Genomic DNA, 27,124 nt, shown 5'->3' with positions numbered 1-27,124 from the left:
CCCGATCTAACGGTATACATCTTAGATGTAAATCCATTATACTGAACGTATTGTTGCCGATTACTTATGTAGTCAGTAAATAGCAACAGCAATGTGTCGCAGAAACCCATAGTTCTTAATTTCTGTAAGAGTAAATTATGGTCAATGGTGTCAAAAGCCTTATGAATGTCTAAATATCCCACATCAACCTGTCCATTTCTGTCTAACACCTCCGATAAATACTGTACCAATACGAATAGATTAGTTGTCGTGGATCGGCCTTTTACAAACCCATGCTGAATGATGGAAATAGTGTTTTTTATTTGAAAATAAATGTGATTATACAACACAATTTCAAATAATTTTGAAAAGTTGCAGATATTTGAAATCGGCCTGTAATTTGAGATTATTTCCGCATCACTGGATTTAAGTATGGGACAGATTTTAGCCACCTTCCACATTTTAGGAAAGATTCCTGTGCGCAAAGATAGGTTAAATCTTAGATCATATAATAAATAGATACCAATACTCAAACTGAAAGGTGTGACTAGACATGAAGCTATCTGTTGTCGTTTTCTACGTCCAGGGGAGTAGTATAATGCTATCCTTGTGTGATCACCACATCTTCATCTTTGTTATGCGCATTTCATCTGTATATGTCTATTTCACTTCCATCCTTGTGCCGCACCAGCGCAACAAGTCGCTTTTGACAGATGTTTCTTCTAACCTCTCTTTCGAGTTGTTGTACAAAAAACAATTTTAGAATTTAGAACAAAGATCCTATTTTAAGTGATGTAGTCATAAAGGATCACAATTGCTGCCCAATAATTTACTATTGCTTTCGTTATCTACTGTGAATTATTTATAAAATCAAGCTGTCAACATCTTTCTTCCGAAGTTAGTTCAGACATACTTCCTTAAATTTAGGCGCGCAAAATTCAAATAGTGATCAGGCAAGGATAGCTTCATTGTAATCCCTCCATGCACGAGAGAGATGTGTGACAGGAGGATGTCGTCACAGGCTGTCCTAGGGAAAGAACACGGCATGGTGGTATCTATTTATTATATGATCTAAGGGTTAAATATTGTGCATAAGGGTTTAGAAAATACAGAAATGCAGTCCTTCACGATGAATGATGGTATTCCATCATCTCCAGAAGTAAATTTACTACTAAGTTTTTTAGCAGCTGTGCGAATATCTTCTTCCGTAATTTCTCGGATAATAACATCAGCAGGACTATGTGTATAATTCTGAGGTGGAGTTGGCCTTGAGTTAATAAAGGTACTACTAAAAAATTGTGAAAAAGCATCGAGTATATCCTGTGGATTATTACAAACTTTGTCTCGGTAGTACATATTACTGGGTATACGTTTTTGATTGCGTTTAGTTTTGATGTAATTCCAAAATTTGGTTGGATCTAGTGTAAACTTTTGAAAATGTCGTAGCAAATGCATTGACTATTGCTTGAGGTTCCGTGAAATTATTGTTGGCATTGTCTATTAGTTGGGTAGGAATTCTGGATGTGCCCTGTTTGAGATGCAGAAAACTCCATAACTGTGATGGGTCTGATTTGACGTTTTGTTCTACACGACTTACGTAAGATCGATAACCATTGGAAATTTGAATTTTAATTCTTGCTCTGAGCCTTCTAAATTCGTTATAGTATTCTGGGTTATTTGTTTCCTTCCATTTACGTCTTAGAAAGTCTTTAGTTCTAATATCACGTCTAATCTTTGGAGATATCCAAGGAGGAAATTTCGAAGAAGCAGGCCGATACTTAGGAACAGTCAAATCCATGGTCATATAGAGCTTAGAATAAAAGGTGTCCACCGCTACGTTTACATCAACGGCTTGTTTAAGAACTGACCAATTGATGTTATGAAGATCATTATAGAGCTTAAAAAGGTCAACTTTCCTCCAGTTGTAACAAGAGTTTGCTGCAGAAGGAAACTGATCGGTATGTAGGCGAAGAGGAAATTGTAAAGTCATGTGTAGTCCCGGATGATGAGGATGTAGGAGAGGCGGATCAGAGTGTTTAACTGAGATGTCAATGTTAAGGTTTGAAAAAATTAAATCCAACATGTTTCCATTAAAATTAAGAATTGAATTACTCTGTACAAGTTGACCAGTATCACAAAATTGTTTTAGAGTGTAGGTTTTAGGGCAGTTAAAGCCCTCCTGTATAAAATGGGGCACATTAAAGTCACCTACGAGTATGATTTCATCGTTTAGTATGAACGTTTCTAGCGCATTAAAAAACAATTCAAAGTCATGAGACGATATGTCCGGAGGTATGTAGATAACAATAAGTAAGAATTTAAGGTTACCAACCGAACATCTGCAAATAATTATATCAATCAGTGGAACCATGTCGGTTAAAACCGTAGTGTCAACAGCATCAGCATTGATAAGTTCAGAGAAAGCAGCAAGAACTCCACCACCCCTGGTGCGACCCACAGTGGAAAACTTTCTGTCACATCGTACAACATGATAGTGGGATGGAAACAACTCAGTATTATAAACAGAATCATTCAACCATGTTTCACTTAACGCAATGATATCATAAGACAAGTCACAGGAACTGACGTAACAATTATGTGATTTGGAAACTAAACTATGAACATTTTGATAATATAAGGTGAAGGAAGGTCTAGACCTGTTGGACTGTATTAGTTTTCCTGAGTGATAATAGTGGGAATTCCGTTGCGATAAATTATTTTTAGATTATTTTCACCCAAAGATAAACGACGACCCAATTCCTCTTTCACAGATTTATACAAGTTTATTTGCATTGGAGTGCGATCCCTGGATACACGAATATTATTCCATTTATCTAACCTTGAAGATTTTTGAATTTTTTCAACACCGTAACGACATCATTGACTGAGTTCAACCGTACACGAAGAGGACGACTCCGATAGGTAGCTGAAGCTATGAATTTACCAAGACGAAGAGGGTGAAGCTATATGGTAGAAAAGCGAAACTACCTTTGTCTATAACTAGAAGTCTCGAAACGTTTTATGGCTATGATGATTACTACAATGAACTAAAATCAAGAATGCAACATAGTAATGAAATTGCTCGCAAAAATTTATTAAATAGTAAAGTCAAGTCTAAACAATATTATGATAAATATATAAAGGAGCTTGATTTAGGGGTCTATTTTGTAATTTATCGCTCCAGAACGATCTCGTTCCCAAACGATAATCGTTAGAAGCAATCGTAAAATCAGTTTAGCGAGATTGTAAAAATTTCCAATTTTATAAACACTATCGTAATCGTAAAGTTTTGAAATCGTTAGCGGAACGATGAATCTAATGTTTTTAGAATCGGTAGTATTTGAATTTGTGTAGGCTGTGGATTACGCTGTTCTCTGTGTGACATTTGTTTTGAAAGTTAGTAAAATTTTGTGAAGTTATAACTTATAGCATGCAAGTAAACAATAATTATGAAAGAAAAACGTCAAAATAATCACACTAACACGAAATTCAGTTTACAATACGTTCACAGAAGCAATGGACAAACGTAAAAGGGCCCAGCGTATCACCCAACAGCAATACGAGCTCTATGTGCACGAGTTAGAGAGTAACGCCGATTTTAGGGCCCAAAAGTTCGTGGCAGACAAGCCAGATCTTTTGGAAAAGATCTGGGAAGGGTTGGTGGCCAAACTCAATTCTGTGGGAGGACCACAGAAAAGTGTTAAGCAGTGGAGAGAGGTATGTGTAATGAATCACCCAAACACTATTTTTAAAAATGTGTACTTTACTATAATTTATGCTACACTTAGCAATTATTCTGCTTACACCAACACCTACCCTTGTTTTAGATGAAGTGAACATAGTGTTTACTCATTATCAGTCAATTATGAGAACTGAGAAGTTTTATGTTTATAAATACTGTTACACTATAAACCATCACCTCTGTATTTTTTAGTACAACACCAAGAATATAACATAGGGCAATCTAATTATAATGTTACGTATGTCTGGTACCCAAGTAAATTTCACTGTGTTCCAGAGATTTGCAGATTGGAAATTTAATGTTAGGAAAAAGGCGAGGAATTTACGACTGTATGAAAGAGGAACTGGAGGTGGAGAAGCTGCTGCAGGTACTTTAACAGACCTGGAGCAGCGACTCCTAGGTATTACGGGGAAAGTCGTTGTTGCGGGGTTGGTTTCGTTACCTGAATTAGGTGTACCACAATGTAAGTATAAAAAATATTTGTTTGAAAAATGTTGAATAATAAAACAAAGACACATTATTCGTGAAAAATATGGCACGAGTTCATGTGGAAAAATTTTTTTGGTATAGTTCAGCTAAAGATAATAGTGATTAGTTAAGTAGTTTTTAGAACATTATCTTCTAACTGCCCATTCACAATTGACATAAGGCATAAGAACGAGAGCATAACATAATTTACGTTTTTGGTTTGTGTCTGGGTTATGCTTATGTAGGTTCACAGTGGACAGAGTGAACTCTGTAAGAATTGTTAAACTGCGCAAACGCAGAACAGAATAACTGCGGGCTAAGCATAGGCTGTGAAGTGCCAAGCGCCACCTGTTAAAGGGAATTCAATAGCAGCATTGAAAAGTCCCTAGATTTTAACATAATTTTGACATAATCTGTGTACAAAGTTGAACTTATTTCAACTTTGTGTACGCACACAAGGATTACATAAAACGTTCATAAGCATAAAAATTAAGTTCGTCCACTGTGAATACGTTTGCGTATACGTTTTCCATCGTTTCAACTTTATATATTTATGTAAGCTTTATGTACTTGTTATGCCTTATGTCCATTGTGAATGGGCAGTAATACTTTGGAGTCGTAATCGTATTATGTATCTGTATCCTTTACAACAGCGTTCTTTCAATATTTAATTACATTTTTTTAATAAAGTCCTAGGTCATGGCAGTGAGAATAGTGTAGACCTTGATGATCCCGGTGATCCCATTGAAACAGATACTTTTCCCACACCTGCCTACGACACACCTCCTGCTGCCCCACCCAACGTCATTCCTTCGACATCCAAAGATAAACCCGTCCCAAAAAAAAAATATAAAAATAAAACGTTGAGTTCGTCACTTAAATCAGTCCTGGAAAAAAATGACGGAACTTTAGAAGAAATTAATAATAACTTAAAACAATTGGTTGCGTTAAAAAAGCGTGAAGTGTTCTTAAAAGCGTATATAGGAAATGCAAATGTGGTATTATTTGCTGATGATACCACAATTACAACGGAAGGAGAAGATATAGGAAAAGTGCTGAGCTGTGGCCGGGAGACTCGACTGAGGGCCTCCGACTGGTTCAACAGTAATACCCTAAAGGTAAACAAAAAAAAAGCGTCGAGATGTTGTTCACCCTGAAGGATTATCCAAACGATTACGCCACCGAAACTAGCTTCCTGGGCCTAAAAATTGACTCCAAACTACTTTGGCATTACCATGGAGACTATCTCGAAAAAATGCTGAACAAAAAATTGTTTTTATTGAGAAATCTCAGCAAACATGTCTCTCGTGACACGCTGAAAACAGCATATTTCGGGTTAGTTCACTCAAGTCTAACTTATGGACTCGCTGTGTGGGGACATGCTTCGTGCCGCCACCGCGTTTTTGCTCTCCAGAGACGCGCTATTCGTATAGTCGCAAACCTGGGTTTTAGAGAGGACTGTAGAAATGCTTTTAAAGACCTAAAAATATTAACGCTTCCCTCTTTGTATATCCTTACTTGTGTAAATTATATTAAATCTAATTTAAGTTACTTCTCTTCGCATGCTGACATACATGGTCACAATACAAGAAATAGGGATAAGCTATGCCAACAGAATATAAGACTCCGAAGAACGCAAACGGCATCCAGATTTTTTGGAGTGAAATTTTATAATATTTTGCCTACCGACATTAAATCACTGCCCCAAAAGCTGTTTATAAATAAAGTTAAACAACATCTATTCAACGGTGCATTTTATGACACTGATGAATACCTTCAGTATTTCCTTCAGTTCCAATAATTGTCGTGCATGATTGACCATTGCTTTATTGTAAGTTGATATGTGTTCTGTTATGTTTTGTTAACTTGACTTGTGTAAGACTATATTGTTAAAGCACCAATAAAGATTATTATTATTATTAAAAGAAATGAAATTGAAATTAAAATATCCTAGTGTAAATTTTGATGTTTTGGACAATTCTGTTTAATAGTTTAATTATTTTGTTTTAAAAAAATAAATATATTATTGAAAATGTTGTAGTATTAAATTATTTCTTGTGATACGCCCTTCATGCAGTAAATTGTGTTCTTCATATTCCAGTTCTTCATTATTGTCGTTCTCATTGTCATAGACAATGTTGATTTCGTCATTTTCAATGTTTCTTATCCGTAAGATATTGTGTAAAACAGCACATGAGTATATAATTTTTCCTGCAACTTCTGGTGAATAGTGCAGAACTCTGTCTTTGAGCAAACACCTAAAATATGATTTCAGCAGACCAATACAACGTTCAACACAGTTCCTCGCACGAGTATGTGCTTTGTTGTAACGGCCCTCTGGTGTATTATCTTCGGCTCCAATGATAGGGGTCAAAAGAAACGGTGCTAAAGGATACCCTGAATCTCCTAAAAGCCATGTTGTTCTCCTGCAAATGGTTGTTTCTCATAATTTCCTTAACATCACTCATCATCTAAACGGCACTGTCGTGAACTGACCCGGGAAAACGAGCATTGATATTTAAAATTTTCAAATTAGAGTCGCATATTAGCTGACAGTTTATGGAATGACTGTTCTTTCTGTTCACATACACTCTGCCAGGATGAACAGGATGTTCTGCAGGAGGGGGAAAATGAGTTCCGTCAATGCATCCCTCTATACCGGGAAACCCAAATTTTTCGTAAAATCCCGCTTTCACGGCGACAGCCTCTTGCATATCTCTGGGAAACTGTATGTATCTTGGAGCAATTTCCACTAAAAGGTTTGTTACCTCCTTCAGAGATTTGCTGACTACACTTTGCGAGACGGCGCAGTGTTGATCTTTGCCCACAGATTTTTGGTAACTTCCTTGGGCAAAGAAATGTAAGGAAACCATAAATCTTACAACTGACGGAGTTCTTGTTGCCCTCCTTCCTCGTCCCATTCGCGGCAGTATTTCTTGAAATACATCCCTTGCCGCTTGCCTTGACAGTCGGTAGGTCTTCCTAAAGGTTTCTTCTGGAACGAAGAAGGGGTCGTTTACATCTCTTAAAAACCGAGACAAATTTCTCATTCTGTCCCTGCAGTAAAAAAAAATATAATAACCTAATTCAAAAATACATTAGTTACACTTACCTTCTCTCTACTTCTACCAATATTTGCACTAAAACGTTCCTCTCCATTGTATAAATATTTTTCTAACGTGTTCTGACACTTAACGGTCAACTGAAACCTATCGTTCCGGAACGATGACATTCTAACGATGCGATCGCTATCTAACGAGACGATAGTTGTTACAAAATCGCCATCGGTACCAAAATCGTTATGGAAACGATTATCGTAAGCTAACGATGCTCTAGCGAGATCGTTGAGAGTTACAAAATAGACCTCTAAATTCGAATTGTACCGCTTACACAAAATCACTAATACTAAATACACAAAATTTCTTCTCGAGCGAAATCTTCACGAATTTGATTCCTCCATTAGATATCACAGATTTAATTCACATAAATATGTCTGAGTTTGGAAATTCCCAGTTGTCAGAGCTGTCATATAATCCTTTAGTGATCGATAGAAATAATATTCAAAAATTGAAATCAATAAGCGTAAAAATCGACGATTTAAAACGTAACCAAAAACTTAATTATTTAGAGAATAACCAAAATTCGCATAGAATGCACATCTTTTCAATGTATGTGTTATATTTGTTAGGAATTGTTGTAGCAGTAATAATGTTTTTGCGGAAGATTAATTTTTGTAAGAGGACCACAAGCAGCATGACTAGACATGATAATCTGGAGCAGCCAGTTCCTGCTGTTCGTAGGTCCTTATTGGAACTAGGAAGGGTAGATATGGATAGTGATAATTGTAACCCTAATGGTGGTGTTGATGAAAGTTGCACCAATCCCAACCTTAGGTACAACTTTCAAAATTAGGGGGGAGGTGTTGTAAAGTAAAGTGGGTTATTGTTGCATTATTGTTGCATTATAAATTCAATTCGCCATAGTTTTGTTAGCTATATTAAATTAGGTTGCTTGTCCAAATGTTTTGTAATCGCTGACTCCTCTGTATTTTGTAAGAATATGGTCAGTTGCCCTCGTTACGAGGAAGTGATAAATAGAGGAGCCAACGAAGAGACAAGGGAGAGAGAATGTGTGTAAGCTAGAGAAGAAGTTGCCATGTGATCATGGCCATGTATAAAGTTGTCATGTAAGTTTTGTTATGTGGGCAGTGAAATAAACGGGAAATCGAAATATATGTGTCTAAGTCACAACCCCTTCACAACAATTGCGCAAACGCGTTCCAGCAGAGCAAGCGCAAATTTAAGTAAGTTTTATAAAAATGATAAATAAAATTGTTATTTTTTGTTCGCAAAAATAAAAAAAATATTACTTTTTAATGAGCAATTAATAGTGTGCAAAGCCAGATTTCGAATAGTGTCAATTTCACAATTGCTGGTATTTTTTCAAATCAATTTTTAATATTGCTCCAATAAAAATCCTGTGAAATAAGTTACCTACAAGTTGTCCCAACATGGTACTTTTTTTTTTATTATATTCTATATATATATATATCGGTCTAGGACAATTCGGCGCCGCCGACTTGGCGCGGCCAACTTGGCGCGGCCGACTTGGCGCGAGACATTTTGGCGCAGGGACACTTTGGCGCAGGGACACTTTGGCGCAAGCCATCTTGGCGCGAGCCATCTTGACGCGAATGAAGTTGCACCAAGAAAAATAGATATAAATATACAAAAATTGCACCTGTTGTTAGCATAACCCAATTTTTATAGGCTCAAACGCGGGGAGGGGTAATGTCGACTTTTTAATGGACACACGGGCGCTTCGCGCCCTGCACCCCATTATAAACATACTCCTAAACGTGGAACTTCTTGCTCCGTGGATCATTTAGTTATTGGAATTTGTGCGAATGAAAATGTGTATTTGGTTGCCTACACTTAGCATAAATAACAGGGTGCCAACCAAAGTACGAACAATAAATATTTTTTATATTATATACCGACGTACTCGCGCCAAGATGGCTCGCGCCAAGATTGCTTGCGCCAAAGTGTCCCTGCGCCAAGTTGTCTTTGCGCCAAAATGGCTCGCGCCAAGTCGGCCGCGCCAAGTTGGCCGCGCCAAGTCGGCCGCGCCAAATAGTCCCATTCCGTATATATATATATATTATATGCGATTCAGCTTTAAAAATTTTGAGTTTAAACTGTAGATACCCAGGCAGTGTTCACGATGCTGCGATTTGGCAAATGAGCGCAATATTTCGACACCTGAGAAACAATTATAGAAACGGCGACAGAACTTCTTGGTTATTAGGTGACGCAGGTTACCCACTGCAACCCTTTTTACTATTGCCCATTGCTGGCGTCAATCCAGAAACACCTCAAGGTCGCTATTCTCAAGTCCATATTAGAGCGAGAAACACTGTTGAACGCTGTATTGGGGTTGTAAAGGGAACATTTAGGTGTTTGCTAAAAGACAGAACTTTGCATTACAAACCCGCCTTTGCTGCCAAATTGATTATTGCTTGTGCAACTTTACATAATATTTTAAAAAGGGCAAATGTGGAAAACGAATTAGAAGACCATGATGATCCTGACAATGACCACGATAACGTAGATTTCGCCGATCTTTATCAGGAAGGCATTAATACACGTAATTTGGTTATTCGAAATTATTTTACTGATTAATTACAAATACTTCACTTACTGTAATGAAATAAACTAATGAAATTACAAATTTGTTTGCTCCTGAACAATTCCACCTTCCGTTGCATCAAGACACGTTGTACTTTAATTCCATCTTCTTCTTTTTTAACCAAATTATTGTTTCATTTTGTTCAATAAGTTTTTCTAACTTTTCATTTATTGCTTTAAGTTCTAAGGCCTCCGTTTCTTTGACGTTGGTAAATTTGTTTATTGTGGAATTAATTGTGCATTTTGGCTTTTCATACTTCTTATTTTGTTGCAGAACTTTCACTCCACTTGTTTTGATAATACGTTCAGAGGCTGAGATGCACAATGGTGGTTGTGAAGCACTGGCAGTTAAAACAGTGGCCTCAGTTGTTTCATGTTCTTCATTCTCGACTCCAATTTCAGGGACATCGGGCAATCCCTCGACCACTACTTTTCCAGTGATCTGTAGTAACCGTTCCTCTAGCTCTACCGGTTTCTTTTAACGAATGTTGAATCAGGCGAGCTCTCTTCCTTACTGCAGATTTCCAATCTGCAAAAGTCTAAAAAACTCCATTCATCATTACAGGTACAAAATGGGTTTTTGCCAGTTATGCACCTTCTTCCATCCATTTACGTCTTTGGTGGGCCCTCCACTTGCATTTAATTTATTACTTAAAGTAAGCCATGCTGTGTTTAAAGTAGCGGGTTCATCTGCATTAAATTTGTGTTCTCTAAAATCAGGATTTGTTTCTAATTCGTGTAAATACAACTGGAACTGTTGGTGCGTTGTCTTTGCTTTTCTGGGGCGTTTTTGAGGGGGTTCCATTATTCAACAAACAGTCAAATCACAGCCTGAACGTGATCACAACAAAACAACACGCCACACTTGACGCAATTAGCACTCTAACCTCACTTTGTTTTGCAGCAAAGTCAGATTTTATGGTACTATCTCGCTAAAAACATACGGCTTTTTCGTTGACGAGGTTTCAATCGTTGAGCGCCCGACGAATGTATTACTGAATAAGAAATTGAACGGTTTCGTTATATTATTCGTTGAGAGTCATACGTTTACGAACGAAACCGTTCATTAACGAAAAATTACAGAATAAGGGGCTTAATTAGAACATGATCCGACTTACCTATCGGGTAAGTTCGCCAATAAATTTGCATCCGATATCATCACTAAATCTAGCGTTGATGGTTGTTGGTTTCGCCGAATTCTCGTTGGCTGGTCTACCAGCTGCAGCATTCTAGTGCTCATCAAAAAATCAACCAATAGTTGACTAGACTGACTGCATTTTAACTTAGGGTTTAATGGCCACTTTAGATCGGGCATATTAAAGTCACCGAACACGAATACATTTTCATAAGCCTCAACTAGATCTGATAATTTTAAGAATAAATTGTGATCTGATGTTAAATCAGTACCAGGTGGTCTGTAAACACATGATAGTACAAAACAGAAGTTCTTGCAGGAAATCCGAAGAACAAGACTCTCTATGTTGCCAGTGTCAAAACTGAGTTGTGCTACATGTAATTCAGATAAAAGGTAATTCGCAATAAAAATACAAACGCCCCCTCCTCTGGTACGAGTGCGATCTGTCCTAAAGATAGTGTAATCCCCCATGGAGTGTCGTGCCCAAATAGTTTTGACTGCGGCCGAGCTTTTGGACACTAACAAAATTATTTATTTGGGTGTAGGCCCATTTCCTTGGAAATGGAAGAGCTAAACTGCATGTAGGGGAAGAGGTAATAATTAAACATTTATAACATTTTTATACGTATATTAAAAGAAAGCATTATAAGCATGTCAAAAGAATAATCGAGTAAATGTGTAAATAATCAACAGAAAAATAATACATAAAATAAATTCACACACATAACACGAAAAAACAAAACAACATGCAAAACTATCTTCTAAAGCGCTACGCAATTATATTCCACTAATAAAACTCTTAAAATCTATGAACATAACCCACATTTTTAATTAATAAACTTAATCCTAGAAAAATCAGCATGCAAAAAGACTAAAAATTAATTCGGTAAATCCTTAATTAAATGCAACATCTTCTAAACCATATTGATATTACGAGCGTGATAAATAAACAAAAAACAAAAAAACTACTAACTACGAAATCGAATAATTACTTAATTATTTAAATAAATTGCGATAGGGCATTTATATATTAATTAAATCATTAAACAACTGAAATAATAATAAAACCAATAATTCAGTGGATTCGAAGAAATCCCCACTGATTATAAGAACAACTAAAAATAACGGATTAAAATCATGCACTTAAATCTACGACAACTTATGAATATAAACATGTAAAAAGAGAGATAAATGAGTTTTTACATACATCGATTAGCTAAATATGCCGAGCACAACAATTGTTCACGAGAAAAATTGATGGTTACAGGACAGTTAGATACATGTAAAAATAAACAGTCATAATTTATACATGCAGTTAAACATTTTTTTATTTTTTTTTATTTTTTTATTTTATTGGTTAACGTTACCCAACAGGCCGGAGGCCCAATTACAGGGTAACGGGGGACATACACAACACCCAGAGCAGGGCGGGAATCGAACCCACGACCCAAGGTGTGGCAGGCAAGCGCGATGCTACCTAACCCACCCGGGTCCTCTAACATTGGGACATTAGTATCATAAATGCGCTAAAATACAATGAGACGATTAAAATAAAATATAATGTGAGGTTTCCAAATACTATAGCAAAATAATCAGAGAACGGAGTCATATTTAAACGGCAAAAATTCAATATAAAATAATCGACAGCAAGAAAATTAGATTAAAAGGTTTCAATTCGGGAACTTCCCAAAAACGCACATAAAATATTCATGTCGCAAGCAAAGAATTAAATCGGCAAATTTAAAGAGATATTGGAATAATTATCATAAAAGCAAACGGTAAAAATCAGAAAAATCCTCTCCAAAAAACGCATATAAAATATTTATGTCGCAAGCAAAAGAGTTAAATTGGCAATTTACAGAAATATTGGAATAATTATCATAAAAAGCAAACGGTAAAAGTCAGAAAAATCCTCTCCAAAAAACGCATATAAAATATTTATGTCGCAAGCAAAAGAGTTAAATCGGCAATTTACAGAAATATTGGAATAATTATCATAAAAACAAACGGTAATTTATCGAAAAATCCTCCCCAACAATCAAGAACCGACGCAAGGCTAAACGTGCCACTTGCAAACGGGAACATATGGAAGCACTAAAGATTACTTTCGGTGCCGGCGCTAACTGTTCACACCCAACGTAACGGAGAAAATGCATATTAAACGCTACACATGTACGATTCGAACTCGAGAACACATGACGAAAAAACGGAAAGCAAGATAAATTAAGAATGACTAAAAGGTAGACTTACACAGCTGCAGCATTGAAAATTTTTCTATCTTCCTCTCGGGCTCAGCAAATTCTTCTAAGTTCGGATTTCTTCAAAATTCAGCAAAATTAATAAAAATCTCGACGAACGATTCGGCAGCGCCTTCGGCCACAACTGGAATCTTCTACTCAAACCGTTTTCGGCGCTACCGCTTATATAGGGATTTTTACTCATTATTCTTGTCTCCCGCGACTTTAGTGGACTATATTTCTTCATGATTAGTGTATTACTCGGTACGGGATTTTAGGTTTTATTTCGTTGTGTTATAGGGTTTAGCTTTTAATTATGGTTCCGCGGCTGACGTTTTTTATTGGTTAGTGTCGTATATTTTCGGGTTTTTTCAACTTGCGTCATGCTTTTCATGTCGTCATCGCTAGATGTGGTTAGCTTGTTGTAGCTATTTTTAAAGAGGGCGTTTTTTCTGAGGTTGTTTATGTGTCTGGGTTTCGTTTGCAGCTGTTTTAGTTTGGATACAATTTTAGATGATAGTAATTGCGATTGGCGATGTTTCTGGCGTATTATTTTGTACAAGTTATTTGCAATGTCTGGCAAGCGCAATGTTATTCGCAATTTGCGAATACGCGAATTTTGTTCCTGCATTTGGGGATTGATAGTTGATTTTGTTTATCTATTTGAATGGTACTATATGCCGATTAGAACATGCGTGTTAATTAATTAAGATTTGCAAATTTTCGAGTTATGTTTTGAGGGTTTGTTATTAGTCGTTTTAGTTACAATTTTCTCGTGAACGAATTTAGTGACGGCTCGTCACAGGAGAAAAGATGATCTGGTATTGACGAGGATAACCACGTTTCTGTGACTATCAGAAAACTCGGCTTTTCATAGGTAACGAAAGCTAATAAGTCGTTGTACTTAGCCATTATAGAAGCTATGTTAGTGTATATTACAGTATTTTTAAAGAACTGTGGGAAGAGAGTATTTTTATTATAATGGGAATCGAATTTTACTAGGGGTTATAAGAATTTAAAAACCTTATAAGAAAATACCGAAAGTGTAGGATACTGCAGTAAATTACGTTTACAAAGTGGACGTCGTGGGAGTCTGAAACAGACCGGATAGATCTGTGCCATGTTCCTCTGGCAGGGAACTTAAGGCTTTTTTAATTCTCTTTTGAATTTTTTTGCATCGATTTTTCAAGTTTTTGTGCGACACAAGAGGGTAAATGTCGTGAAGCATTATAAGAACACCATGAATGTCATTAGTATATTCCCTAATAAGACTTAGAATATCCGGTTTTCCAACAGCCTTCTCAAGAAAGGCAACAGTCTCCTCATCCTCGAGCTCTCGGTAAATCTGTTTCCAGTGTGCTCATTTAGACGCTTCAATTTGTCTTCGCAGTGCCTTTTTCTTGTTGCGATACGTTTCCTGCAGTTCCTCCCTTGTTCTGCCTCTGTATTCCTGCCTGTTCTTGCATCGTGTTACTTGCGTCTGGCTGCTGTGCATTCTTTCCGCGCATTTTCTATATCCGTATTCCACCAGTACGGTACTACGCGTTTCTTTCTCCTATTGCCCTCCTTTTCGACCAAACATTTGCTGCGTATCTTTACCAGTCTTTTATTCACCTCTTGCGGGTCTTTGTTACTATCAACATTCGCCCACACTTGCTGCTAGTATGTTTTTAGTTTTTTTATGAACATCTCCTGATTCAAAAGGGACATGTTTCTCATTACTACCTCTCTTTTTCCTGGATTAGTAGTCTTGCCTATCTCAAAGTATATGTACTGATAATATGTCAGAATCTCCCCCTCGTCGTCTAATACTTTCCATGACTTGATGTCTTTAGTTATCTTTATCGTAGCGCATGTAACGTCAATATAGGGTTTGCTTTCACCGCGTATAAATGTGGCTGTCGTTCCTTTATTTATTACTATGCTGTTAATTTCTGCCATCCACATTGTCCAATATTCCCCTCTGACATCAGCTGTTGCTAAACCCCATTGATATGATTTGGCGTTTATGTCACCCATAATGATAGCTTCCCTCGCCCGTGTTTTAACTTCTGTCATAATTTCGTCCGTGATAGCTTCAAACTCATTTCTCTCAATATTAGGGGATATATAACAACAGTATATATGATATCCTGTCATTTCTATTCTGATCCACCCTTTATTGCCCTTTGTGTGATCCTTAATTCCCATATGCCTATTTCTAATTTTAATAGCCACATCCGAGTTCCGGTCGGAGAGCCAGTTGTTGTTTTGTTTTCTGACCATATTTTTATTTGGTTCTGCGACCACCAAGAATTCTATATTTTTTCTTGACATTTAAAACAACGCAGCAGATATATCCTATATCGGACCCTGCAGTAACTCCACTTAATTTGTATTCCACCCTGAGTTGCAGCTATGTCTTTCTTGAGAGCTACTGTTGCCGTCGGGCTCTCTTTTTGTGTAAGACGCATTGCTACCACGTTTATGTCTGCCTCCGTTACGTATACACCACTCTCCTCCTTAATTGCCTTTTTCACTTCATCCTCTTCTACACTAGGGTCTATACCTGTGATGTATATTATTGCACCTTTAATCTTTGTCTCTACTTTCATGTCTTCATTATTCTTTTTTTGTATAGTTTCTTTAAGAGCTTTGGGCGTATCCGTTCCTCCTAGAACTTCTAGCAAGAGATCTCCTCTATTCGTCTTTTTGGCAGATTTTATCTTAGCTCCCGTTTGTTCTAAGTTCACTTCACCTTTCAGGTCTTTTAATATATCCCTGTAGCTTCTACCACCCTGGTCTTTAATAATTATCTTTTTCGATGTAATTCTTCGTCCCTCTCCTTCGTCAGCCTTAGTAGTTGTTCTAACTCTTCTATTGTTACAGATTTTAACATAAATATCTGTTCCATGAAAGATATATTCCACGATTTTATTTAGATAGTTTTCGTTAACATATTCTTTCCCACGTATTAGGGCTATGTGTTTGATGTCGAGCGCCTCCATTTCTCCCTTCTAATTTTCTATCAGAGGATACAATTTGTCTACATCAGTAATCTTCATCTCGTCCATTTTATAAGGTAGGACGAAATATACATTTCTTTTCTGTTGTATATTTTTAGTTTTGCTGTCAATAATTTTTATTATTTATTAATAAAATTAATTATAATATTTTTATTTCATGCTACTATCAGACTACATTTGATTCAGCACAAGTCAAAATATAAACATTAAACATTCAGGCAATAAATTAGTAAATATCATGGCCGACTTCATTAATATACACTAACGTGTATATACGGCCGTTTCAATTTTTTAAAAATGTGTTCCCGCGTAGTAATCCATGGGTACATAAGCATACGCCACCCACGGCAATGTCTTGAACTAAACTGTCACTACTGTCAGAAATTTTCTTTGACAATTTTCAAACCCAAAATAATTTTGGGCATGAGTTATTATCGTTGTTAATAAAACTAGGTCTTTATAATATGGGAAGAAAGTGTATGATTTGTGGTAATACACAGAATCCACTTTTTAGAATTCCTGCGGAAGTAGATCTTAGAAACAAATGGTTTGAATCACTTTCAAAATTTTGTGGTATTTCATAAAACAAGTTCCTCAAAAAATATTTTATTCGAATTATTTTAGATCTGACCAAGATAAACGATCATACTGTTGTGTGTTCCAAACATTTTGCAACAGAATGTATTGTTAGAAGCGCAAAAAGTACTCGTCTTAATAAACAAGCGGTTCCGTTTATATTCGTATGTACATAAAAATCTACGTACCTCACATGATCTATAAATCTTTGTCATCATTCCAGAATCCTACTGATCCTGACATTTCTAGTACCCAACCAACAAATCCTTTTTTAGAAGACACTCATCCAACTTCCGTTTCCTCATTCCAAAATGCTAATAAGGAAACTAATGTTTCCACATGTGATGATTTAAGTGCAAAGGATAAACAAGAACTTAAAGATCTCAGGTACCACAACAAAGTTTTAAAGCAACAATTGAGTAGAATGAAACGAAAGAATTCTGAATGTTTATCAAAAATGAGAGAGTTAGAAGAAAAAGTAAAAAATTTGGATGCTTTAAAAATAACCAAAATTATAGAAGACGCAAACAACGCAGATGAAAAGTCAATATTTCTTTTGGACTTGATAAAAAATCACTATAAAAAAATACCTAGGTGGTCAGAAATGTCTCTTCGTCTGTGTACTGTCTGGAGATTTTGTTCGCCTAAAGGTTACAGATTTTGCCACAATAACTTGCTAAAACTGCCTTCAAAATCGACTATATCCAGATTCCTTGGAGACTTTCATGGTCAAAATAAGCTGATCCAAGAGCGATTGTGTGCAGAAATTGGTCAATTAAAAAAGCCAGTTGAAAGGATCTGCTCCTTAATAATGGACGACATGTCCATAAAAGAAAAAGTTCATTACTGTAGGGCAGAAGATCGAATTTATGGCTTAGAGACAACAAGTTCTACTCGTGTTGGAACTAAGCCAAAAGTAGCCAACAAGATGCTTTGTTTTGTGGTGCAGGGATTGAGTACTAGATATACAATACCAGCAGGGTATTTTTTCCACTCGTCGTTAACAACTCAGGAATTATATTTATTAACAAAAAAACATTTTACAACTTCTGACAAACTGCGGCTACATTGTGATTAGATTTGTTACAGACAATATTTCAACAAATGTCGCCCTCTTTAAAAAATTTGGAAACGGATCACTGAAAAATTCCATTAATCATCCCATTCTGGAACATATTCCACTATTTTTGAGTTTCGATTTCTGCCATGCTCTAAAAAATGCACGAAATTTGTTTTTAGACCATGATATGTATTCTTCTCAAGGCAAAATTTCATCATGTTACCTCAAATTATTGTATGACTAGCTGACCCCGTGAACTTCGTTTCACCTACAATTTAATTTTGAATCTGCAAAATCGAATGCTTTGAAATCTTGCAGATGTTTTAAACATATGATAAGCATAATAAATTTGTATTCAAAATATATTTACTTATCCCCTCCAAAAAATTGATGACGTCAGCCCAAAATTTTGCCAAATGAATCCTATCTAAAATGTCCAAAATAGGATGAGAGTATACTTGTGATTTATCATTCCATTCATATTTTTTAGTTTTGCTTACAGGGGGTGTCTCAAAAAAATTAATCACTGAGTCAATTTATTTTATTGATTGAATCAAGAATTGCAAAACTGTATTTTGAAATATTGCAGACGTTTTGAAGTTACTGTTTGACATGGTAGGTTTTCAATCAAAATATATCTGTTTATCAAGCCCAAAAACTTGAAGACGTCATCTCAAGATTTTGCCGAATAAATCCTATCTAAAATGTGGAAAACATCATCAGTAGAGAGCGGAAAATATGCAGCAAAATTTTGGGAAATATGATCATATGATATGCATCAAATTTATGCAAATATGCAATAACTTTCTTAATATATGCAGAGATATGCAGTTGCATATGCTCCAAAAATTAAAAAAAAGCGTAATAACCGAACTAAATTTATTTACAAATTGCAAAAACACCGTACCTTTTATTACAAAAAATACATAAATAACATTGCAAAGTGTTTAATTAGATCTCACTGACAAATAAATGACATTTTTTAAGATAATATTCTTATACTAAAAAATAAATATAGGTAAACAGAACGAATTAAAAATAGTAGTAATCGACTATTTAATTACTATTTTGGTAACAATTTATTTTCAAATATTTTTCGAAAATTTTTCGGGTGATTCTAAAGTATGTATTTGTAAATAGAAAAACTGCGTACTGCGTCCACAGATGTAAAAATACTTATCGGATTAGAGCAGGCACAACAAAACACAGTTCCTTCTTGAAGAATAAGTTCAGGAAAAGGTTTAATTCATAAATTAATTTGAGTTATCTACATATTGACACACATCTCTATCGCTTTAAATACTTAAATGCAAATTCACGATGAAAAATAATAGGATAACGTCCCTTCGACAACCATAAAACATACCATTAATACAAACGAACAAAAATATTGAAATGAACGGTATTTCCAAAAGTAATTAGACCCGAATTTACCTGGAAGGATGGCTTAACACCCAGTGGTTCCTCCAAACTACCATAAAACCCAAACCTTTCCCAGTTATTTGAAGCTCAGCACAATATTTGCAATATGATTCATGAAATTTCGTCTTTCTAGACAAATGCCGATCGAATGGCAATTTTTTTTTTTCAAAGTAGCACAAAAATTGATAAAAATGCAAAATATGCACCTGTTACGTGAAATATGCAGCAGAAGGCAAATATATGCAAATATGCAATTTTTTTATAGCTGTATTCATTTTTAATTAGCATGATTCGTTCACATATTAAATATCAAGACTTATATGCAAAAAATAACGGATATGCAAATTTCATAAAATCCGCTCTCTAATCATCAGTATATTTTCGTAATTTATCATTGCATTCATATTTTTTAGATTTGCTTTTACAGTGACTCAAAAAAATATATGGATCAGTCAATTTATTTTAGTGAATAACTCAAGAGTTGCAAAAATGAATACTTTGAGATCTTGCAGACGTTTTAAATTTATTGTAAGCATGGTAAATTGTTAAGAATATTTATTTATTTCCCCCAAAAAATTGATGGAATGGCTCACTCGATTTTCGCAGATAATTTTGGCAATACAATACAGTTATTTTTAGTAAGTATTACACTGCACCAATCCAAGGTGGTATACGTGTTGATAGTAAATGTTGATAAGGTCATCACAAAATTGTGTGAAGAACAGACTCAACTCGAAAATGCTGAATAGGTTTCATTATACTTTTGGTGCGAAGAAAGTTCTATCGAAACAACGTTCGATCAATTTTTTAACAATGGTTGATATAAATAAAACTCAGTAGATGCTCATACTCGAAATACGAAGTATTTACTCGAATATCAAATCAAAATATTTCTAGTTTTTCTAGATGGTACTAATACTTCAGTATGTAACAGTTGATGCTCAAGTAGCATCTCGATACAACAAAAAAGGACAACAGTGACAGTGTTCAACCATCAAGGCAAAAATCGAGTCACCAAAATATAAGTTAGCATGGGGTAGACACCTTGAGATGGGAATCTCTATGGCCAGCGTTAGAAAAAACGCACTGCACAATTTATGCATAAATAAAATGAAAAGTTTTCGATATTCCCGCTCCTAATGTGTTTTTCAAACTGAATGCACCTTTTGACGACGTTCCACATTCATGAAAGTCACCATGTTTAGTTAAAATTCACTCTTACAACGATCCTACTGATTTTCTAAGCTGCTTTACAGACAGCTCAGTTATTTGCCACGCCGATGCTCATTTCTAGATTAAATGCTCACAAAACGCGTAGATATTCAGTTTGTGTCCGGGGAGATACAATGTTTCCAAGTAGGTACTCAGTACATAGAGTAGATGCTCAGGTATATAAGAGTAATAATGAAGTAGGTACTTCGTACTTCGAATATGAGTATCTACTCAGTTTTATAGTTTTATTCATACCACCCAATATCTCCCTTCAATGTTTGATTATGTTGATTATGAGCACAACGCTGATCAACTTCCATATCCGAATTACCTATGAAATAAATCATTGCGGTTTGCACCTGAGGTAGTTCGTCGCACATTTGATTGACTTCGTGGACCTATGTGAGCTTGTCGTCTTCTCGGCATTTTAATGAACTTCATAAAACGACACAGAATCATTTTCACAGTCAATCAAATCTGTAAATTTTGTCTTGAGAATTTTAAAATATTGAAAACTTCAAATTAAATCCTCGAACAACGGTAAGGTTTGAGGTTTTGTCGAAACCAACAAAGTGAATATAGGTAAAAAGAATGGCAGATCAAAATGAATAAGAAACTTTCGCAGTATGTAATTAAATTCACTTTAACCAAGACTTTTCTTAAAATAAACGACGTTTTTTTTTTACGAAAAAACAAAGAATGATTTGAAATGCAATATACTTTTCACAATCGCACGGAAGAATTAGTTTTGTATGACACGTCAGTTAGACGACAGGTCCGTCAGAAACGCCAACTATTGAAATTAATTCGAAGTGGCGATTCCCATACAAAATTTTTAGAATTTTTTTATTTTTTAACTGTTCTTTTAAGTTATCCTTATTTTTTTTATTTATAAACCATCCCCGTAATATAAAAAAATGTTCAAATCGGTCAAGCCGTTTTTGAGTCTTAGCGAGACTAACAGGAACAGCAATTGATTTTTATTTTATAGACGATTAAAAAATGGGGGTTGGTGGTAGAAAGGTGAAAATTTAGGGTTATGTGCATTTTTTGATGCCAAATCTTAAAAAAATAAAAATAAAAAATTTTGTCCAAAAAATAGACAAACATTTTTTAGAGTGGGCCACCCTTATCACTTAGGGGTTTAAAAAATAGTTTACAACCTATTCTCAGACCTACCGAATATACATAAAAAATTTCATACAAATCGGTCAACCCATTTCGGAGAAGTTCGGTTACAAACACTGTGACGCGAGAATTTTATACATAATGCATTATTATTTTAGAGCAAATTTCATTACCATAAAAAAGGTTATACTGACTCGACCTTAAAAGATAGACATATGCTGTCGCGGACTTTTCTTTAGAACTTTTAGAGGGGAACAATTTCGTCATACATGATTTTTACGTAACTTTAACCGTTTAAGCAGCGTAAGCAACGGAAGCTGTAAAAGGAGCAATAAGTTTCCCGTTTTTCCGAATTTTTCATTGCTACTTCGCTCCTAATGATCGTAGCGTGATGTTATATAGCCTATATGTAGATATGATACATGGACTATCCAACACAAAAAGATTTTTTGAATTTGAACCAGTAGTTTCTGAGATATGCGTGTTCAAATAAACAAAAGCTTCAGCTTTATTATATAAGTATAGAAGTATAGATTTGCAGAAGGGAATGCCAGTAAAGCCTGTCAGATATTTAACAAAGAAGCATCTATTTCCATCAAACTTTGAAAAAATGAATGTCCTAAGAGCAATCCAAGTTTTTTCACCTACTGTAACCTCTTCTTTAAAATTTCTAAAAGCTGCAGGGGACGATCGCTTTGTAGACGCTGATGCCTCTATATGCTATATGGAAAACATGTACCATTTTTTTCAGGTGCATAATGCTTCAAGCAGAGATCACTATCTTCGTTCACTAGATAGCAGTATTGCACCATATGTGCATATTTCAGATGAACGTCTTGACTGGTTAAATGTCACATTTCCAAAGTATATTGACGATATCCAGAAGACTTCTGTAGATGTTGGATTTAAAGGTCTTACTAAGGAAACAGCTCATGCGTTACAATTCACGGCAAAAAGCACATACCTCTGTGTAAATTTTTTGCTAAGCCAGGTTGGCTTCTATTATGTTGTAACGCGATCCTTCAGCTCAGACGCTGTAGAGGCCATGTTTTCACATGTAAGACTGAAAGGTGGTTCTAATGATGCCATAGATGCCAGAGCTGCAGATTATGCATTAAGGCAATTTCTTCGTTGTGGGATTGTTAAAGCTTCCCATTCCTCAAACACTGCTGAAAATGTTAACTATATTAGTCCTGCAAATATTTTAAATTTACAAGAAAACAGAGAGAGCTTTACTAAGCACACAGAACAACTCATATTTCCAATTGAAGTACGAAGAAATATTCACAATCTTAAGAAGTGCATCATACCTGATAATAATATTTTCTCAGCATTAGTAGCTTTCTTGGCAGGATACATAATAAAAAAATTAGAAGATTTATTTCATTGTGATGAATGTTTAACACCTCTATTATGTACTAGCATTCCAGGTCCTTTGCTACAATTGATTGCCATTCAAAACCGAGGAGGTTTAGTCTATCCCAAAGATATCTTTGTTGGTATTATTCAGCTGATAGCTGAAAGCATCCAGCAAATGTTGCCATTTCTACAACATGATAATCCTGGTAAATACATACTTGAAAAACTGTATCCACACCTTGTGCAAAATCCCATTTTTGTCTGTGCAAATCACAGGGATTCTGTGTGCAAATATATAATCAAAACGACTGTAAAGCCAGTTCTCAGCAATCTTTGCTTGAAGACCACAGATTCTGTCAAGAGATTTGCATTAAATTTTAAACCTAAAAGTCGAAAAGTATTGAAATTGTAACTTTACATTAATATTATTATTTTACTTACTGTGTTTTGTGATAAAATTAAAAAAAAAACCTTATTATCTGAACCAAACTGCTTTTTTTTTATGCTTCGAGTAAAATTTGTTGTCAATGTCAGTTTCAACTCGACAATTAATTTGACAGAAATAGCACGAGATCTGTCGTTTGAGGGCGCCACAATATGCACTAGGCGGCGGAACATTTTTTCTAATGGAAAATCAAAAATTGAAACGGCCGTATATACACGTTAGTGTATATTAATGAAGTCGGCCATGGTAAATATATACAAACACATTGTAAATACATATAACAACAAACTTGTACCTTTACATAAACAAGAGATTTACATGCAATTTGTTTTACATAATGTGAAGAATTCATCAATCGAGTAAATGGCATTTTCAGTGAGTAAGTTTTTTATTAAGGATTGAAAATTTTGTAAAGATTTAAGCTTATATGAATATGGTAAGCCATTATAAAGTGAAACATTTAAACTATTAGCTACATGATTTGACAACTTATATCTAGATGGACGGACATTACTTCTATTACGTGTGTTATATAAGTGAATATCTGAATTAATAGCATACCTACTAATGTTCTCGTGAATCTCTAATAATGATCTATAAATAAAATAAATATATAATGAAGTTAGAGTCATGATTCTGAGTTGAACAAATAAAGGTCTGCAGAGTTCCCGTGAGCCGACACCTGCTATTATTTTAATCACTTTTTTCTGGAGTATAAACACATTATTGGCTATAGAGGAGTTGCCCTAGAGTGTGACACCATAGTTAAAATGCGAGTGAAACAATCCGAAGTATGCATTACGTAGAACTTCCCAACTCAACAGATGTTGCATTTTCCTAAATAAGAATATAACCGATGCCAATTTAGCACGTAAAGCTTCCATATGACTACACCTTTTTAGTCTACTATCCAGATGTAATCCAAGTAACTTAACAGTAGTACTATTGGTATTCTTAGTGTCAATTACAATTTTTTGTGATTTATCATCATTAAGCTTTAGTTTATGCAATGTGAACAAATCAGAAGCTTTTTTTTCTAAATGAGCTGTTTTACGCAATAGGTGGTCTGCATCACTATCCGCACACAACAGGGTAGTGTCATCAGCAAAAAACATTGACTTGTCAGGCAGCAAATAATAGTACAAGTCATTTATAAAGATGATGAATAATAATGGCTCTAAGACATTTCCCTGCGGTACTCCTATATTCATTCTTTCAAAATTAGAGCTGACTCCATTTACTTGGACTGACTGAAAGCGATTGTCAAGACAAGATTTTAAGAGTGCTAATGGGGTGCCTCTCACACCATAATATTCTAGCTTCATTATTACTAGATCATAGTATACGCAGTGGAATGCTTTACTTAGGTCACATAGTGTAATCGACGTTTTGTCTCCCTTTTCTAAATTATCGACAGCATATGCAATAGCCTGTCTTACAGCCATAGTCGTGGAACAGCCTTGCCTAAAACCAAACTGTCCAGGGCTGAATAAATTATTGTCATGAAAAAAGGAATAGAGCCGCTTTTTGATTACTTTTTCTAGCATATATATATATACAATATACAATATTGTTGATATCAAAATATTTGGAATTTCGAAGAGTAAAAATTTCATTAAAAACTTCAGATTCAGTGACAGGCACTACGAAAAAGTTTTTATGTGTAGTAGGTGTTGCATACAATGTATCCTGAGCTTGTGCAGTTATACTAGGTAACTTTGCTATCAGCTGTCTAGCCACTGAGGTAAAGAATTGATTGAAAACTTCCGGCGTTATGGCCAGACTATTAGTGTTGTCAGTAAGTTTATTTCTCTCATAGTTAACAATTTTACAACAGTCTTCAGCAATGTTCTTTGACTTATTTATGAAATTATTGTACGCTGTTTTTTTGCTATCTTTAATAGATTTAAAGTATTTAATTTTATATTGTGTATATCCTTTATATCTATTTGGTCCTTTGTAATTGAGCAAATTATTTTAAGAATAGAAACAGTTTCTCTCATATTTTTAAGATGATTATTAAATCAGATTGTTGGTAGTTTTCTGGATTTGCATAGAACAGTTTTAAGAGGGAAATATTTGTTAATATTGTCTGAATAAATCTTGATTAAAAGATTTGATCTCTGCTCAATACTTAAATTATTGTTATCGATAGACGGTCAATTGGCACTTTGCATTTCATTTTTAAATTGATCTAATTTAATTTTACTCACTATTCTTTGTTTGTAAGAATGATAAGGAGCTTTACTTACTACCAAATTAACCGTAATAACTACTCCCCTATGATCAGAGAGTCCCGGTTCGATGACACTAGCTCTATAACACTGTTTACTTAAATTGGTTAGTATGTTGTCAATACATGATGCTGTGGTCCTAGTAACCCTAGTGGGCTTATCAATAGTCATGTTGAGCCCAAATTGAGTTAAAATATTAGCAAGTTCCATACGTTTAGTTGATGAGACACTAATATCAATGTTAAAGTCACCGACCAAAATAATTTTACTGTAATTGGCACTAAGAGACTCAAGCAAATTGTTTAATTTTTCAAAAAATAAGGTGCAGTCAGTTGAACCTGATCTGTATATACATACAATTGCTGAGTTTGAGTTGAGAAGCTCCACACCACAAAACTCTGCATGCACTTCTAGAGTGTATTTGTCCAAGTTGATAGGTTTCGTCATGATGTTATCTCTGGCATATATCGCAGCTCCTCCATGTTTACCTTTAGCTCTACAATAACATGATATTAGATTATAATTATTAAGTTTCAGTATTAGCTCATTGGCAGATTGCCAATGTTCTGTTACACATACAATTTCATACCCACATGCATCTAAAAAAAGTGAAAAAGCATCCACTTTGTTACTAAGGCATTGTATATTGAGATGGAAAACAGCTAGTTTATTGCCGAGGGGATTTTCCTTATCTTCTTCACCTTTAAAACTTTCCGGGATGCTTGTGTCGAAAAAATTGAAACCATTTTATCAAGACACCTTTTGGCCAGTTCACCTTTATAAAGTTCATCCAGAAGTCCAATTTCAGTACCGACTTTGAAGGATTTACTCCCTGCGTTTGGGTTAGAAGCCAATTCTTCAACCTGAAAATTGTTGTCCGGGTATTTTTTATTCAAGTAATCATGTACGTTCTGTCTAGTAGTGTTTAGGTTGGTTCTTCCTACATACACCCATCCTTTTTTGACTGCTGCACTAAAATTCATGTCTCCATTGGTCTTGTGATCTTCATTTTTTCCAACGATGTAAACATTTCTTTTACGCCGTGTAGGTTGACCTTCGGTGTTTATGGTCTTCTTTTTGTTCAGCTTATCTGGGCTAATACGATTGGTTTTCTTTACTTCTGTATTAACCTTGATGTCGTTTGCGGGATTCGCCTCGTCCATAGATATATCTTCAGCTTCATCATGTAAATCTTTAGTCAAATTTATAGTAGTAGTATCTGCCTCTTTTTCTCCTGTCAGTAGGCGTATTAGATCCTTATTTGATCCCGTCAAGACGGTCACTTGCTCTTGTAGTCTGTTGATTTGTTCTTCCAAGAACTTCGTTTTTTCTTCCACAATTGAGCTAATCAGAACTCCGATCTGAGTTAAATTCACTTCTGTTAGAGACGTACCTTCACTCGTTTTATTCCCAGTAATTTTATCCCGGGATCTAG

General features: G+C 35.2%; 3 protein-coding genes across 3 annotated transcripts; 1 reads left to right on the top strand and 2 right to left on the bottom strand.

Moving 5' to 3' along the window:
• Window positions 1–1,363: 1,363 nt before the first annotated feature.
• Window positions 1,364–2,772, bottom strand: LOC135125958 (uncharacterized). Its single transcript, XM_064051745.1, has 2 exons — window positions 2,715–2,772; window positions 1,364–2,658 (listed from the first exon to the last, which is right to left on the bottom strand). Exons 1-2 carry the CDS (start codon window positions 2,770–2,772, stop codon window positions 1,364–1,366), a joined length of 1,353 nt encoding a protein of 450 aa, XP_063907815.1.
• A 5,580-nt stretch (window positions 2,773–8,352) lies between these two features.
• Window positions 8,353–9,870, top strand: LOC135125957 (putative nuclease HARBI1). The gene is made up of 4 exons (XM_064051744.1): window positions 8,353–8,375; window positions 8,837–8,887; window positions 8,959–8,976; window positions 9,468–9,870. The coding sequence occupies exons 1-4, from the start codon at window positions 8,353–8,355 to the stop codon at window positions 9,868–9,870; spliced, it is 495 nt and encodes a 164-aa protein (XP_063907814.1).
• Window positions 9,871–14,718: 4,848 nt separating this feature from the next.
• Window positions 14,719–15,513, bottom strand: LOC135125956 (uncharacterized). The gene is made up of 2 exons (XM_064051743.1): window positions 14,974–15,513; window positions 14,719–14,904 (listed from the first exon to the last, which is right to left on the bottom strand). Exons 1-2 carry the CDS (start codon window positions 15,511–15,513, stop codon window positions 14,719–14,721), a joined length of 726 nt encoding a protein of 241 aa, XP_063907813.1.
• Between the last annotated feature and the right edge of the window lie 11,611 nt (window positions 15,514–27,124).

The sequence above is a fragment of the Zophobas morio genome, unplaced genomic scaffold (genome assembly GCF_036711695.1).
Source record: "Zophobas morio isolate AGI-343-1 ecotype UQ-CSIRO unplaced genomic scaffold, CSIRO_AGI_Zmor_V1 ptg000009l, whole genome shotgun sequence".
Taxonomy (NCBI): domain Eukaryota; kingdom Metazoa; phylum Arthropoda; class Insecta; order Coleoptera; family Tenebrionidae; genus Zophobas; species Zophobas morio.
Note: the sequence above shows the minus strand (reverse complement) of the source record. Positions and strands in the feature narration are given on the sequence as shown.

Coding starts and splice junctions, on each gene's coding strand:
- LOC135125958 (XM_064051745.1), bottom strand. CDS start 2,772: ATGCAAATAAACTTGTATAAATCTGTGAAAGAGGAATTGGGTCGTCGT. Junction 2,659..2,714: donor GGGTCGTCGTTTATCTTTGG/GTGAAAATAATC, acceptor ATTATCACTCAG/GAAAACTAATACAGTCCAAC.
- LOC135125957 (XM_064051744.1), top strand. CDS start 8,353: ATGGCCATGTATAAAGTTGTCAT. Junction 8,376..8,836: donor GCCATGTATAAAGTTGTCAT/GTAAGTTTTGTT, acceptor ACTTTGGCGCAG/GGACACTTTGGCGCAAGCCA.
- LOC135125956 (XM_064051743.1), bottom strand. CDS start 15,513: ATGGTCAGAAAACAAAACAACAACTGGCTCTCCGACCGGAACTCGGAT. Junction 14,905..14,973: donor CTAATCCAGGAAAAAGAGAG/GTAGTAATGAGA, acceptor ACATACTAGCAG/CAAGTGTGGGCGAATGTTGA.